A 15,803-nucleotide genomic window follows, 5' to 3' on the forward strand; every position below is an offset into this window, starting at 1 on the left:
AAATTAGAACTACAGTTATGCAAAATTTGGATAAACTGCACTAAATTCACAAAGCTTACCCATCTCGTTGTTGTGGCACATCTGTAATGCTGCAAACTGAGAATGACGTAAACCTCGACATCTTCAGCCCCTTTTGCTTAACCTCTTCAACCTCAGAATCTTCATAAAAGTGCATATTGTACAACACTCGTGCCAGCGTACGCTAATAGGGTGCAGAAGTGTAACCAGCTTCGAAGTTTTGGTAAAAGCAACGTAGGAGTCATACATAGTTGCAGTATGTATGACGAAATCAATTTCGATTGCAACCCAGTGGGACCCTTTCAGATTATATGAAAAATAGACCTTCTCGAATTTTGTCCAAGCTTGGCCATACCCGTGTTGCCACGTACCTCGCACATAGTGATGTATATTGTTCAGCTTGCCGGGTGGAAGGTCAATGGTGTTTGAAGCAGCTGCCTTCTTCGATCCATGTTTCTTGGCAATCCCTTTCACCGGCTCTAGAAATTGCTGCAGACATTGAAATGAAGGCATATTACAAAATGACAATCGAAAGCAAATGAAGCAGTGAATGTAATATGGTAACATGTTTACGTGCAAGCAAGAATCTGCCGTTCTCCAGTGAGTTCCAAATACCAACGGATGAGAGAGTTGCCTTTTTCGGATGAGAAAGGTTCCATGTCCAGGTGCTGAAAGTTGACGTATATAATCTCAGCACAATTTCATATAACTGTACACTTAATAAAGGTGAGAAAACAATTGAATTATCGTAATAAAGTAGAGATTTGTGTATTCTTACCCTTGAGCTAATCCATTCCGTATCATCGATGAGTTTTTAGAAAAAATCAGCGTCCACTGAACATGATTCCAGCTACACCTCCGCACTACAAAAGGCAAACTTGAAACGGTGAATTTTGTACTCATCTCAAAATTCTAACTTTGTTCATGACAAATATACACATATATATTAAAGCAAACTCTACATTTTCTCATTACTATATGACTACATACTAGAATAACAAGAAGATTGGATTTCGAAGGTAAAGAAGCCTAACCTGATATCGTTTCTCCAGGCAGTGCAAAAGTCTATTACTGCCTTCACATCTTCAATGGGCAGGGGTTTTGATGCATCAAAAGATGGCGGGGTTGCACTCGCATCGGACATAGTCATCGTCCTCTTCTTCCTCAATTGATCAGTAAATGGACTCAACAATGTCTGGGCTGGGCGCTTCCTCTCTTTTTTTTTTCAACACTCGCACTAGCTTCTTCATCACAAGCCATACAAACTTTGGGTATACTTGGAGCATTCATCGGACCTCCCGATGGCATACTGTCAGTTATTTTCCAATCTTCTAACAAAAACAATAGTCTTTTGCAGATTTCGTCACACCTGGTCACATCTTTCGAGGTAGGCAGCTTCTCGGACTGTGCCTGCTCAGCTGCTTCATGCACTTGTAAGTGAGGAACTGAAGCGGCCATTTCTGCCTCTTCGACTACCATGGCTGTGGAGGGGCTCCATCACCGGGGAGTTGTGTTTCCATTGTTGCCGGTTCTGTAGGCGGACTAACATAGTCATGTAATGGTGACAAGTCATTGTCGCCTCCTTCATTCATATGAGGACTACCGAGGTCCTCATGTCCTTCCCCACCTTCATTCACCCCACCATTTTGTTTTTTCAACTGCTCTATCTCCAGCTCAAAATAGTGTTACATTGAAGCGAGGGTGTTGCAGAAATCCTCCACACACTTTTTATTTTCTGCAAACTCTCTTTCAAGTTTCAATGACTCCTTCCGTATCATTTCTTCCAACTCATGCACGCTGTTGCGCAGCGCTCGATTTGAACTGGATGCTTTGGCCAATTCATCCTTTGTCTTTTGAAAATCACGCTTCAAAGTGCGTAACTCAGAGGACGCGAGTTTATCCTGCATTCAGTTATAATGCAAGTGTTACAATATTTTCAAAACATATCGGAACAATACAGCAGTTATTTTCCTATTGTATTATGACGTATATATTGGAAAAAAGGTAATGCTTGCCTTAGAAGACGACGGAAGGGTAGCAGTTTCTTCAATGTCATCATCTTTCTCTTCTACAGAGGTAGAAGTGCTGGTTTTTTGTTCAGCGTCATCACCAAACAACTCAAGAATTTCTTCAGTGTCGTCAATACTGTCACCCCAAGTCCAATAGGGCTGCTGCTTGTCAATTACAGTTGGCCGAAGAAGTTGCACATCAACCTGCAATTTACAAAGACAATATACATATCAGTAAACTTATTCTATTTTCATATGCCTAACATTATCATTAAAAACTTGAACTAACCTCACGGTTCTCGAATACTTGGCTCATTAGCTCATAAAAACGCGGCGAACTATTGCTCCTCCAATGTAGTAAACGAGGGATGTACGCATTATCTTCGTGCACCACCAAATGTAGTGCAGCCAACGCTGGAAATACCTCATAAGCCCAAATCTGGTTTGAGGAAGAAAACGTCAGTCACTGTAAACAAATGAAATTTAACTTAAACATGAATGGAAATTTGCTCACCTGAAGTGCAAACGAAAAACCTTCGAGGTGGTACTCTCTTGGTCTCCCAGTTTCCGTTGTCTTTGCTTTCTTTTCAGATTTTTTTTGTTTTCGCAGCTTTTTTGGGCACTTTCACTCGCTGCTAATCTACACAAAGTGCCCTCAGAAGTGACGCATTTGTCTTGGCATAACACACAGCATCCCATGGATACTTCCCAAACTCTTCAAGGTCTTTCGCCAACTTCAAATATCGCATGTCAATGTGGACATGTTTTTCACTGCCCAACAGCACAAACACAGCAAAGTATACAAATCCGAGCTTCAATACATCGTCCGCATCAGCGCAGTCGAGGAAGGCTTTTTCTAATTCCAAAAGGTTGACAGTTTTATCGTTGCCAAAGTACTTCCTTTTCAATGAGCAGTTCTCATTAGTGGGAATCGGAATAAAGGGAAGGTTTCCAAACCTTAGCCCTGTCACGATGCAAAATTGCTGCGCCGTGAATTGGATCACCTTATTGCCAACGATGAATTTGATCCCGTTCACTTGGGAAACTGTCTTCGGATCAGCCTTCCTCAGCAACAAGCCGTGGACAATTGGCGAAGTCCACTTCAGGTCCTCAATCAGTAGGAGATGACCAAAACAACTCTCTTCAAACCTTCGTAGCTGTTGCTCACTGAATTTCTCCTTTATGGTACTGATTGCAGTCTTTGTATGGGATATGGACAATGCTTTTCCTTGGAACTTTTCTTCCTCTGTAATCATCAATTAAATTGGAGAAACCATATTTCTCTGCATGCCAATATTATAAAAATAATTTCAGTCCGTTGCAATCTAGACAATAACAAGCAATAAACAATCAGCACTTATCAACAGACTATTATAGGATATTAAGTGAAAAATAAACAAAAAATACAGAGCATGAACAAAACCCCAGCTATTTACAACTGACCTACTAATTCAACGGCTCAAAGCCAATTAGAAAATTGTCATATCCAAATAAATAGTGCTGGTTATAACTCTTTTATCGGTTACAACTGTTCAGTAAGCCAGTTGAGGTTATTTTTGAGTGATGTTAGATGGTGTAATGTAATTGAACAAATCAGAATATCATTAATTTCTTAGCACCTCTTATCTCTATAACGACTCTGTCAAAGTTGTGCTCACAATGGGGTCTTCTTGGACACAAATACTAATAACTAGCTGCTAGCAATACCAATATCCCATGATCAAAGAGTCGTTGTTCAGAATGTATGCATGTCGTTTTTCTATTATAAATCAATTGTTCAAAAATATTGCATTCAAATTCATAATTAAGCTCACATATTTAAAAAAATTACACAACAAAACAAACTCAACACTTATCAAGAGCCTATTATTATATCATTGTATTCAAAGAGCATATTACCCCACTATTGTATTCAAACGAGCTTTTTTTATATCTAAAACAACATTTTGCTCTGCAAAGTTGTGTATTTAAGGAGCCTATTGCTCTGCATTTGAAGTTTTTTATGCCACTTTTCAGCACATGTCATGCAATTCACTAGGAGCTTTTTTGGAAAATAGTAAAAAGTTCACAATTTTAACTTTTAGCCATATTCTCTTAGTGCACACACAGCCCAATTGTATAGTGCCATATGATCTGTACTCCTTTTTCATCAATTCATGATTTTGTGCAAGGAAATGCAAAGAAGTAAGAACCCCTTGAACATCATCCATAGCCCGCATTTGAAGTTTTTTATGCCATTTGAAATACCCATTTATGTACTTTTACACTAACCAAAATCATAGATATGAAACCAATCTCAAAACCGTATCAGCTGACCCAAAACAAAAACCCATCACCCAATCCTTAGCTAGCAGGAATGAAATACCCATTTATTTACTTAACACTAACCAAAATCATAGATATTAAACCAATCTCAAAACCATATCAGATGACCCAAAATAGAAATCCATCACCCAATCCTTACCTAAAATCACAATCACAATAAAGAAAAGCCAAGAGAGTTGAGAGAGAACCCAATTTCTGAAAATGTGATATGGGTGCAATCAGTTTACAATAAAGATGTATTTATAGGTGGTAGTTTTAAAAAATTTGGGGAGGGGTGGTATTTTGACAAAAATTATAAAAGGGGTGTTATTTTGCGCTATTTCCCTTAATTTTAATGTATATTTATGTTATGTTATTATTTTATTTTATTTTGAACATTTCTACCAAAAAAATCAAAATTTGGACAAAATTAAAAAAAAAAAAAACATTTCTTTCATAGCCTTCTATCACTTTCTCATCTACTTTTGTCATAAAATTATGATGGTAGATGAATTTGGTTCTGATTCATTATGAGCTTTCATCATTTTCTCATTTACTTTTGTCAGAACATTATGATGGTAGATAAAGTTGGTTCATATTCATTATGGAAATCTATCCATATCCCATATGATAAGATTACATCTCACAATAATTGGATCAAATTCACTTAGATAAATCTCATCCACAAATATGTTATCTCTTAGATCATCTTTTTCCCTATAAATGTTAAGGCCTAACAACACCTACACAACAATGTCTAATAATATGTACGATCCCACTTCCATTGAAGAAGAGGAAACTGCCCACATGATGGAACAAATTTTCCACTTTGACGATTATTTCCAACAAAAACTGGATGCATGCGGCAAGCTTGATTTCTCACCCCAAGTGAAGATGGCAACCGCTCTTCTTATGGTTGCATACGGTATGCCAGTTGATATCTCTAGAAACTGACAAGGGTTGATCTACACAAACTATTGCAAAAAGTTGAGGAACAAGGGTTCCCTAGCATTGACTACATGCACTTGGAGTGGAAAAACTAGCCCAATGCCCTCCATGCTGCATACATGAGCCACTATCGTCGTCTTACGCTAATCCTTAAAGCGGTTGCATCATATGTCATACAGATCTAGCATGCCAACTTTAGAATGCTAGGGATGAATAACGACCTGAATGTACTATATAAGTCATCCTTGTTTGATGATGTCAAAAAAAGGGCGTGCTCCACGGGTCTGGGACATTCTTAATGGGAAACAATATAAGCAATCATACTCTCTTGCAAATGACATATATCCAAAGTGGAGAACTTTTGTGCAGTCGCTTTCAGATCCTCAAGGACGGCAAAATCAAATGTTCACTAAACTCCTAGAGCAATATCATAAGGATGTTGAAAGAGCTTTAGGCATCCTTCAAGCTCGTTTTATAATTTTAAAAATTCATGATTTCCAATGGTATACATAAGACATCAATGAGGTAATGAAGACATGCTTAATTCTCCACAATGCATGACGATGATGAAATAGTTCCCGCTGAAAACACAACGTGTCATGTGGAAGAGGTGACAATTAAGCATCATATTGGTACAGAGAACCTTTTTAGTTTGGCGTGCAAGCTTGCTTTTATGAGTTTTTCATTTGGTGTGTAAGAATATTTTGTAATGAATAAACAAGTTTTGGAAAATGATAATTTATTTCATAAACTCGAACGTATTACAATAATGAAATTACATAATTTTTAAATAAAAACTTACATCAAAATCTAGAAATCATCATATTTGAGGGGTTCGGGACGGTAGACATCATCTTCAAAGTTAAGAGAACAGGCCAATTCTTTGGCTATGATATTGACTTTTTTCTATTGGAACCATTGCCATATAGCCGGACTTTCAATTGTAGAAGTATTCGTAAGCATAACCCTAAGCCTTTTGTTCTCAACCATAGTCTCATTGTAAGACAGCATGACTTTTCTTAACTCTTTATCCTCTTCACAGCTTGTTGGCTCCACAACTCCCTTTCTTTTTAGCTCTTTTGTTTTCTTGTGACCCATAGGCCTTTGTCAACTATTTGAGCTTTGTTAGTATGAAAATTGTATTGTCATTTCCTAGACTCTAGCATAGGTTGGGAATTAGTGTGTGAACTTGTTTTACTGGAAGCTTTGGCGCAACACATTCATTCTGGATCTTTGAAGTATGACGTGATCGATATGAGAAACTGAGTTCAGATAAATCATGACATAATCATGCATTCATTATAGGATTCCTAGTTGGAGCTATTTTTCAATCAAGTATTTTCATGTTAATCCTATTTTTATTAGGATTAGATTTTTTATCTTGAGATTACTTTCCATAGTTAAACTCTATTTTGATTTAAGTTAAAATATTATATTGATACCTAATTGGTCTCTTTGATAAAGATTGTTATCTTGTATAACAATCCTTGCATAAGTACGTTGTTCATCATGTGCCCACTTTGAATGCCATCAAATAGTCATAGTTGAATAGGTTTAGTGGGTGTTCATATTGCATCAGGTTTAGGAGTCTTAATTGAAGTGGGTTTGGCACTTGTGGGATGCCATCTGACTAGGCATAGGAAACCTTGAATAAAAGGAGGATGCCTCTCCTTGGTTGCGTGCGCTTTTGATATTTTGTGTGGAGCATATAGAATTCTAAGGAAAAAGCTGCTGTGCATTTATTTGATATAAATCATCAAGTGTTTAATGTTTACTTTGTGATTTATCAAACACTTTAATCATTCATATTGCATTCATATGCATGTCGGTGACTCATATAGTAGAGAGCACCAAGATCGTTGTGGCTGTCTTTCCCCGGTGAGCTTGAATCGATCGTGACCAGTATCGGATTCAACATAAGAAGAGTTGGAAGAACTCCGGCGAGCTTGAAGCAATCGTGACCAGTATTGCGTTCAACATAAAGAGTGTCGAAGATCATCCCGTGACAGAAGTTGAGTTACTGAGAAGTCGGTAAACATTATCTAGAATGAGTCTAGGATAAGTGTGTGAGTACTTCTTGTAATCATCGTTCTATAGTAGATTTGAGTTGGACTGAGGAGTCCCGTGGATTTTCCCCAGAGGTGGGGTTTTACCACGTAAAATAATTCTCTGCGTGTTCGTTTATTTTAAGCTTTGCACATCTCAGGATTGATAACTCATATCAATCCTGCTTCAAAGGTTGATCATTATTTATTGCAAAAAATTCGAATTACCTTGTTTAACATTCTCCAGGCATATATAGATATCCTACAGGTATTTTCAAGCTTTCAACGGGGTATTGTGTTTCCAGAATGGACTCTATCGGAAAATCATCCTCTACATCCACCGGTTGCCACCTAGGGGCATGCTGGACAACAGTCCAACAGTGATCAAGCTAGAATGGTTTCTTCTCCTATCATAATACACCCATTTTGCATCCGAGTACTAAATGTCATGACTAAGAAACAAATTACATTGTCCACTTCATTTTGGCCACTCTTGTTTAACCTTCCCACTTGATCAAGACACTCCGAGAATTTAGTGCACGATTGTTGGATATTACCCCAACATATTTTAAGCTCCTTGGTATCCAATCTTGGGCACCAGGGATAAATTGAAAAAAAATGAGCTATAATCTGATTCCACATTTTTCCATTAGATTGTGAATTCCCAATGATTGGATCTTCACTAATGATAATCCAAACTCGACAAAGTGCTACATCTTCATCGATGGAGTGATTGGAACCTTTTTGCTTTGAACTTTGGCCATTAGTGAAAGATAAATTATGGAAAAAAAAATGCAAACAATTGAGTAGGTTTGTGGATTTTTGCCAAAATGGAACAAGAGTGATGAATAATGTTGGTGGTGTGAAAATTTTGAGAATGTCAAAAAATACTTATAAAATAAATAAATAAATAAGTAACCGTTGAAATTGAGCCGTTGAGCTTAAAATAAACTCACCATACACCACCAATGGCTATATGACCTAGTTTTTAAATATATATACACATATAAAAAGTGATTTTGCATGACAAAGAAAACAAGCTGACTTTCGGTTAGCTTTTGAAGATGTTTCGGATTTTTCTTTCATAAAGAAAACTCACAAATGTGTGGACAAGTCATTAATGAACATCACCATGTATTGTTATAAAAAATAATAGTTTTTCTCTTTCCGTAAAGCCAAATACAAAATATTTATATTATAGATAACTTATAAACAATTTGGAAAACTTTGAAGGTATAATGAAATTGAAGAAAACAAAATAATAGGTAAGTAAAAGGAAAATAAATAATAAGTAAGAAGGTGAGTTTGGTATGGTGAAGCACGTCAAAGACGCTGTCCTAAAGCCTTTGTAGCCTCCCTACGTGCAGGTACTGACGGTCTACAAGACTCCAAGATACGACCCCTTGCACACAAACTCAAGATCCGCTATGAGCACGTTCATAGACAGATATAGGTATCCAAGTCACATAACCATTGCCCAAAATAATAATAATATAAAGTAGAGAATATATATAAAAGTAGAAAAGGAGAGAATTAGAATGTCTATGTGATATTCTGATAATGTATTGTGTATATTGTGTGTGTTTCAAATGTGAAGGAGGAGTGACCTTTTATAGGCATCCAAAAACATGTAACCTGCACCAACCATAAAAATTCACCAACCAAAAAATTAAGGCTTTCACCAACCAGAAATATAACCTGAATATTAAATATTTATAACCCCCACAATAAATAAAATAAAATAGCCAAAATAATTAAATAAATAAAACGGTTAAATTTTTAAAACCTTGTAAAATTCCAACATGTATCGCATCCCGCAAATCAATGGTTGTTTGACCAGCCCGAACATACCAAAGTGACCCAATCTCATGTGCTATAAATTTGTTGTCTTATTCTTTCTTGTCTTGCCAACATATGCAGACAGCATGTAACAAGTAGCTTTCCTTGGTTCGATCTAACTCGTTGCACTAGTTGCGTAACTCATTGATGTACTTGGTTATGTCGATGACCACAAAATCAGAAGTCATGAACTCTATAAGAAAAGAATATATATATATATATATATATATAATTTAATTGGGTTATATTCAAAGAAAGCAAAATCCTACTACCACAAACAAAAGTCATACCTGAATTTATCAAGGTTATAAGTAGAGGCTCTAGTTGCAGAGGTAGCTTCACGAAGTGCCTGTTAAAAGTTATCCACAGTAACTCTAAAACTCTCTTCATAAGATCACCCAACCTTAATTACCTACCCAAAGCATATGATGTGACACTTAAAAACACCTTGAAGTTTTGCTTCACTATAGTTTATTTAAAATTTTTTTTTTTAATTTATCCAATGTTGGAATAATTGCTCTGATTAATACTCACCTATATTACCGTTGGACCAAGGTTCTCAACTGTACCACTATATTGGAATTAGAACAGTCTTCTTGGGACTGCATACTAAGAGAGTTTTACATATATATATGTACTACTGAACCTTTTGTAATTCTCATGATGAATAAGAGCAAACAACTCTCTTTCAAGTGGACGTAGGCTATATCAAGTAGCTGAACCGCTATAATTCTGTGTGTCTTATTCTCCTTATTTCCCTTTATCTATTTCTTCATGGTATCAGAGCAGGACTCTTGAGTATCTTGTCTCTTTGACTTCTCATGGGTGTTTCATCTGACAAGGCTTCTGTCTTTACCATGGATGTCGATGGTAATCTTAATCTTCGTCTCTGTTCAATGCTTTTAAATGGGTTTAATTATATTACTTGGTCAAGGGCTGTTATGTTGGCTCTTGGAGGAAGATCGAAGCTTGGTTTCATCAATGGAACCATTCGAGCACCAGAGGCTAGCGATCCAAAGTTTGAGGACTGGTTCTGTAAAGACCAGCTTGTTATGTCTTGGCTACTTAACTCCATGGAACCTCAAGTGGCTGAGATTTTTAGCTTTTCAGATTCCGCACATCACCTTTGGGAATCTGTGCAAGAAATGTATGGGCAACAAAACAATGCTGCCAGGATTTTTCAGTTAAAGAAAGATATTGCTGGGTGTTATCAAGATGGGAAACCATTCATTGAGCATCTTGGGAAGCTTAAGAGCATGTGGAATGAGCTGTCTCTTTATAGACCTCATACTACAGATTCTGCTACTCTTTTGAAACGAGCAGAGGAGGATAAAATTTTTCAGCTCTTAGCAAGTTTAGATCAAGAATATGAAGATCTTCGTAGTCATAGATTGATGAGTGCTGAGATACCTTCCTTGAACAACGTGTGCACAACAATACAGCGAGAAGAAACCAGGAAGAAAGTCATGAACATGGAAACAAAAACAAATGCTGGAAGTTCAGATTCTAGTGCTTTTGTGTCAAGTTCCAAAATGTCAGAAAGCAAGTCTTTCAAAAGTAAGAAACCAAATATTACTTGCAGTTATTGTGGGCAAAAGAAGCACACCAGGGACAGATGTTGGGTTCTCCATCCACATTTGAAGCCTAAATTCAGTAAGGATAAAGGTTCACAAAATTCTGAAGCCAATGCTGCTGTATGTTTTAATTCTGTACCCAATGATATCATGGCAAATTTCACGTCAAATCCTTCTGCCTTGCTTGGTCAATTTGCTACTTATCTTCAACAACATGGTTCATCTGGAAATATAACTCAGAATGGTGGTGCAAGTCAAACTGATGCTTATGCAAATATTGCTACAAATCCATCGGCTTTTCTTGGCCATTTTGCATCATTTCTTCAACAATTGGGCAAATCAGAGAATTCTCCTCTTGATGGAACTGTGGCTTCAGGTATTTTTTGTGCCTTCATGTCTGCACTAATATCTATTTCAAACTCAAATTTTTGGATCATTGATTCGGGTGCTACCGATCACATGACAAATCAAAAGAATAATCTTCATAACTTTAAGGCACCAGCGGAGACGCAATCTGTTTCTGTGGCAAATGGTATGAATGTTCAGGTGATGGGTCGAGGAAGGATTACATTCTTTAATTCAAAAACTGACTCTGCTGCTCTTTATGTGCCTTCCTTTCCATTTCAGCTCATGTCAGTTGGAAGGGTAACTAATTCTCTAAATTGCAATGCTATTTTTTCCCCTCATGATGTGATTTTTCAGGATCGAGTCACATTGAGGACGATTGGTAGAGGACATTATTTGAATGGCTTGTACATCTTACATCAAATGCCCTCAAAATCTACAACAGGGGTGTTCCAAGCCAGTTCTTATCCAAATGGAGTTTTGTGGCATCAACGTCTCGGTCATCCTTCCGATATTGTTCTATCAAATATGTTTTCCTCCTTAAATAACGCGTCTCATGGCTGTGAAGTTTGTCGGTTCTCAAAGCAAACTCGGTTGTCTTTTAGCTCATCGGTAACTCAAAAAAGTAGACCTTTTGAGCTTGTTCACTCCGATGTATGGGGACCAGCTCCATTAGAATCGCATGATGGTTTCAAATATTTTGTCATTTTTGTTGATGATTATTCTCGAGCAACTTGGTTGTATTTGTTGAAATCAAAGAGTGAAGTTGCCTCTGTTTTCCAGGATTTTCACAAGCTTGTCATGAATCAATTTGACTCTCAAATTAAAGTTTTAAGAACTGATAATGGCACCGAATTCGTAAATAGCTCTATGACTCAGTACTTGAGCTCTTATGGTATCATGCATCAAACAAGTTGTGTTGGAACCCCCAACAAAATGGAATAGCTGAAAGGAAGAATCGTGATCTTCTTGAAAAGACAAGGTCTATTATGTTGAATATGAATGTTCCAAAAAAAATTTGGTCACATGGTGTTCTTACAGCAGCATATCTAATCAATAGGCTACCCAGTTGCATTCTCAAGTTTAAGTCTCCTTTGGAAATTCTCAAGAAAAGGAAGATTGATTTATCTCATTTACGGGTCTTCGGTTGTGTGCGTTATGTTCATGTGCAAGCTTCAAACCGTGACAAACTTGATTCTCGAGCTATTAAGTGTGCTTTTCTTGGTTATTCCACAACTCAAAAGGGTTACAAATGTTATGATGTAAAACAAAGACGGGTTCTGATCTCACGAGATGTCAAGTTTGATGAATCCAAATCCTTTTTTGAAAAGACTTCAGAGAATAATCCTCAGGGGGAACAATTATCTAATGGTATTCCATTACCATTGATAGAAACAGATTTATTTCCTTGTTCATCAAATGATATTCCAGATGAGAATTTTTTTCCTCAGCATAATGATGAGCATAGGGCTAAAAGTCCTAATGGTGTTCAAACTGAAATAAATGGTGAGTCTGAAGTTAATGTCATCGCTGCACCACAACGCAATCCTATAAGAGAACGACATCAGCCAGCAAGATTGAAAGATTACATTACTTTTGCATCCAGGTATCCTATAGAGAACTACATCTCCTCTGCAAATGTATCTCTGTCTCATGCTGCCTTTTTAAGCAACATTTCAAAGTATTGTGAACCATCTTCCTTTGAAGAAGCGAATTCTCAGTCCGTTTGGAGAGATGCTATGAGGGAAGAACTTCAGGCTCTTGACGAAAATTGCACTTGGAGTATTGTTAAATTGCCACAAGGAAAAAGGGCAGTTGGATGTAAGTGGGTTTACAAGACTAAATTTAAAAGTGATGGCTCTCTTGAAAGGCATAAAGCCAGGCTTGTTGCAAAGGGGTTTACTCAAACGTTTGGGGTTGACTACAAAGAAACTTTTGCTCCAGTTGCTAAAATGAATACTGTGAGAGTCCTTTTGTCAGTTGCAGTCAACAATGATTGGCCTCTCTTCCAAATGGATGTTAAAAATGCTTTTTTACATGGAGAGTTAGAAGAAGAAGTCTACATGAGCTTACCTCCTGGACATCCTCAAGAAAAACAAGAAGGTATGGTATGCAAGTTACACAAGGCTATCTACGGCCTTAAGCAATCACCAAGGGCTTGGTATGCAAAACTAAGTTCTGTTCTTGAAAGTGTAAAATTTCAGAGGAGTTCTGCTGACTCATCTTTATTTGTTAAGGATGAGAATGGTAGCAAACTAATAGTGCTTATATATGTTGATGACATTATTATCACTGGAAGTAATCTTGCAGAAATTACCAAGCTGAAGTTATTTCTTCACCAGAAGTTTGCCATTAAGGATTTGGGATCCTTAAAATATTTTTTGGGGATCGAAATTGCTGCGTCTAGGAAAGGATTATTTCTTAACCAGCGGAAATATGTCCTTGATCTACTTAAAGAAACAAGAATGATGGAGACAAAACCTATTGCCAATCCCATAGATGTAAAGAAAAAACTTGGCCTTGATGGAGAATTGTTATCAGATGTTGGTTACTATCAGCGGCTGGTTGGCAAGCTTATCTATCTCACCATCACTCGTCCTGATATTGCTCATGCCGTTAGCTTAGTCAGCCAACATATGCATGCTCCAAGAACCACCCACTTGCAAGCTGTCAAGAGAATTCTTAGATATTTAAAGGGCTCCCCTGGTCGTGGAATTCTAATGAAAAAGAATGGGAACACTAATATTATTGGGTATTCAGATGCCGATTGGGCAGGATGTACAGTTGATCGAAAGTCCACCACTGGATATTGCACTTTTGTTGGAGGGAATCTAGTTACTTGGAAGAGTAAGAAGCAAAATGTCATTGCTCGATCTAGTGCCGAAGCCGAGTACAGAGCCATGGCTTCTCTCACTTGCGAATTAATTTGGCTTCGCAGTCTTTTGAATGACTTGGGCTTCACAGATCCTGAACCCATGACCTTGTTTTGCGATAATCAAGCAGCAATCCATATCGCTGCGAATCCTGTCTTTCACGAACGAACGAAGCATATCGAAGTAGATGGTCATTTTGTTCAAGAAAAGGTGCAATCCAATATTATTCGCACAGCCTTTATTCGAAGCAACAAACAATTGGCTGATGTCTTCACTAAAGGGCTCTCCTTAGCTCAATTTGAAAGTCTTTTGTCCAAGCTTGGTTCGATCAATATTCTCGCACCAGCTTGAGAGGGAATGTTGGAATAATTGCTCTGATTAATACTCACCTATATTACCGTTGGACCAAGGTTCTCAACTGTACCACTATATTGGAATTAGAACAGTCTTCTTGGGACTGCATACTAAGAGAGTTTTACATATATATATGTACTACTGAACCTTTTGTAATTCTCATGATGAATAAGAGCAAACAACTCTCTTTCAAGTGGACGTAGGCTATATCAAGTAGCTGAACCACTATAATTATGTGTGTCTTATTCTCTTTATTTCCCTTTATCTATTTCTTCATCCAACAATCAAGATTTTTTTATATGTAAAAGCATAGCCTTTTAACAAAGGAAAGAGAAAAGAAGAAGGATTATCAAGCTCGCACAAATTCACAATCCTGATCAAGATGTTCATTCTCCATCAATTTTCTTGTAAGATGTTGAAGAGTACCTAAGAAACCCTTTTTGACACGAAAGGCCTGTTGTGGAGAAGCCATGGAAGGTTTGGTGGATGTGGAGCTAGCTACAGAAGACCACGGTTATCGTAATACTTTGGAGCTCCCCATGGCTGGGATCTTCCTTCTCCTTAATGACCTTTCGTCTTGTCACCATCTCTTTTAGATGCACCATCGATGTGCTGCTTGAAATTGTCTTTACTTCTATTGGTGTAGAACGCTTCCTCACCTTTTGACGTGACCCCTCTCATTTGCTTAGCCATAACATCATGATCAGCAAGCATTTCAAACTCAACAAGTGATGGTTGAGTCTGCTATCCTTGTACAGCGACAATGAAGCCTCGGTATTTGGGTCTAATTCAAAATTTTCACAATAGCAACAGTATGATATAATTCAAAAATTTCACGGCATGTCAATTTTACCTTGTGGAAATGCTAAGCAATCGTCATGTCACGTTGTGCAACTGATAACATCTCATTCTCAAGAACCTAGAGTCTTGTGTCATTCTTCCTTGAAAAGAGTACTGCAAAGGTGTCCCATGCTTCTTTTGGTGTTTTGACTTTTCTTTCGTGCTCCAACATTTCTTCTTCAATTGTTATCTTTAAGGAAAACATGGTTTTATCTTCTTTGATCTTCCACTTACACAAAGTGTCATTGTTGTCTTCCCACGGTTGTACCTTAACGACATCCCAAAATTGCTGACCATGTAGATACGACTTCATACACATCGCACACATGTTGTAATTTTTGTTGTTAACACAAACTTTAATACATCAAGTAATGTGGCAGTTTCTTATCTACTTCACAAACAAAATGTGAGCATCAAGAATTTGCAATTGGCAGATTCCCTATACAAGAAATAGTGAAAAACTAGGCACCTAACCCTTTAAACTCCCCACAAAGATTAATAACCTCTCCTCCTATGTGACACAATTAAATGCAGCACTCTAAACCTTTAAGTAGGAGAAACTAAATATGACCAACTAGCGTCCACCCATTTAGCACATCTATTTTTTAAGGTACCCAAAAATTTTAGAGCCATACAATCGATAAAACACCGGTA

General features: G+C 37.4%; 1 protein-coding gene across 1 annotated transcript; it reads right to left on the reverse strand.

The window, feature by feature from the left end:
• Positions 1–2,662: 2,662 nt before the first annotated feature.
• On the reverse strand, positions 2,663–3,283 carry LOC117621799. Its single transcript, XM_034352345.1, has one exon. It carries the CDS (start codon positions 3,281–3,283, stop codon positions 2,663–2,665), a length of 621 nt encoding a protein of 206 aa, XP_034208236.1.
• Between the last annotated feature and the right edge of the window lie 12,520 nt (positions 3,284–15,803).

Source organism: Prunus dulcis, chromosome 3, assembly GCF_902201215.1.
Source record: "Prunus dulcis chromosome 3, ALMONDv2, whole genome shotgun sequence".
Taxonomy (NCBI): domain Eukaryota; kingdom Viridiplantae; phylum Streptophyta; class Magnoliopsida; order Rosales; family Rosaceae; genus Prunus; species Prunus dulcis.

Coding starts and splice junctions, on each gene's coding strand:
- LOC117621799 (XM_034352345.1), bottom strand. CDS start 3,283: ATGATTACAGAGGAAGAAAAGTTCCAAGGAAAAGCATTGTCCATATCC.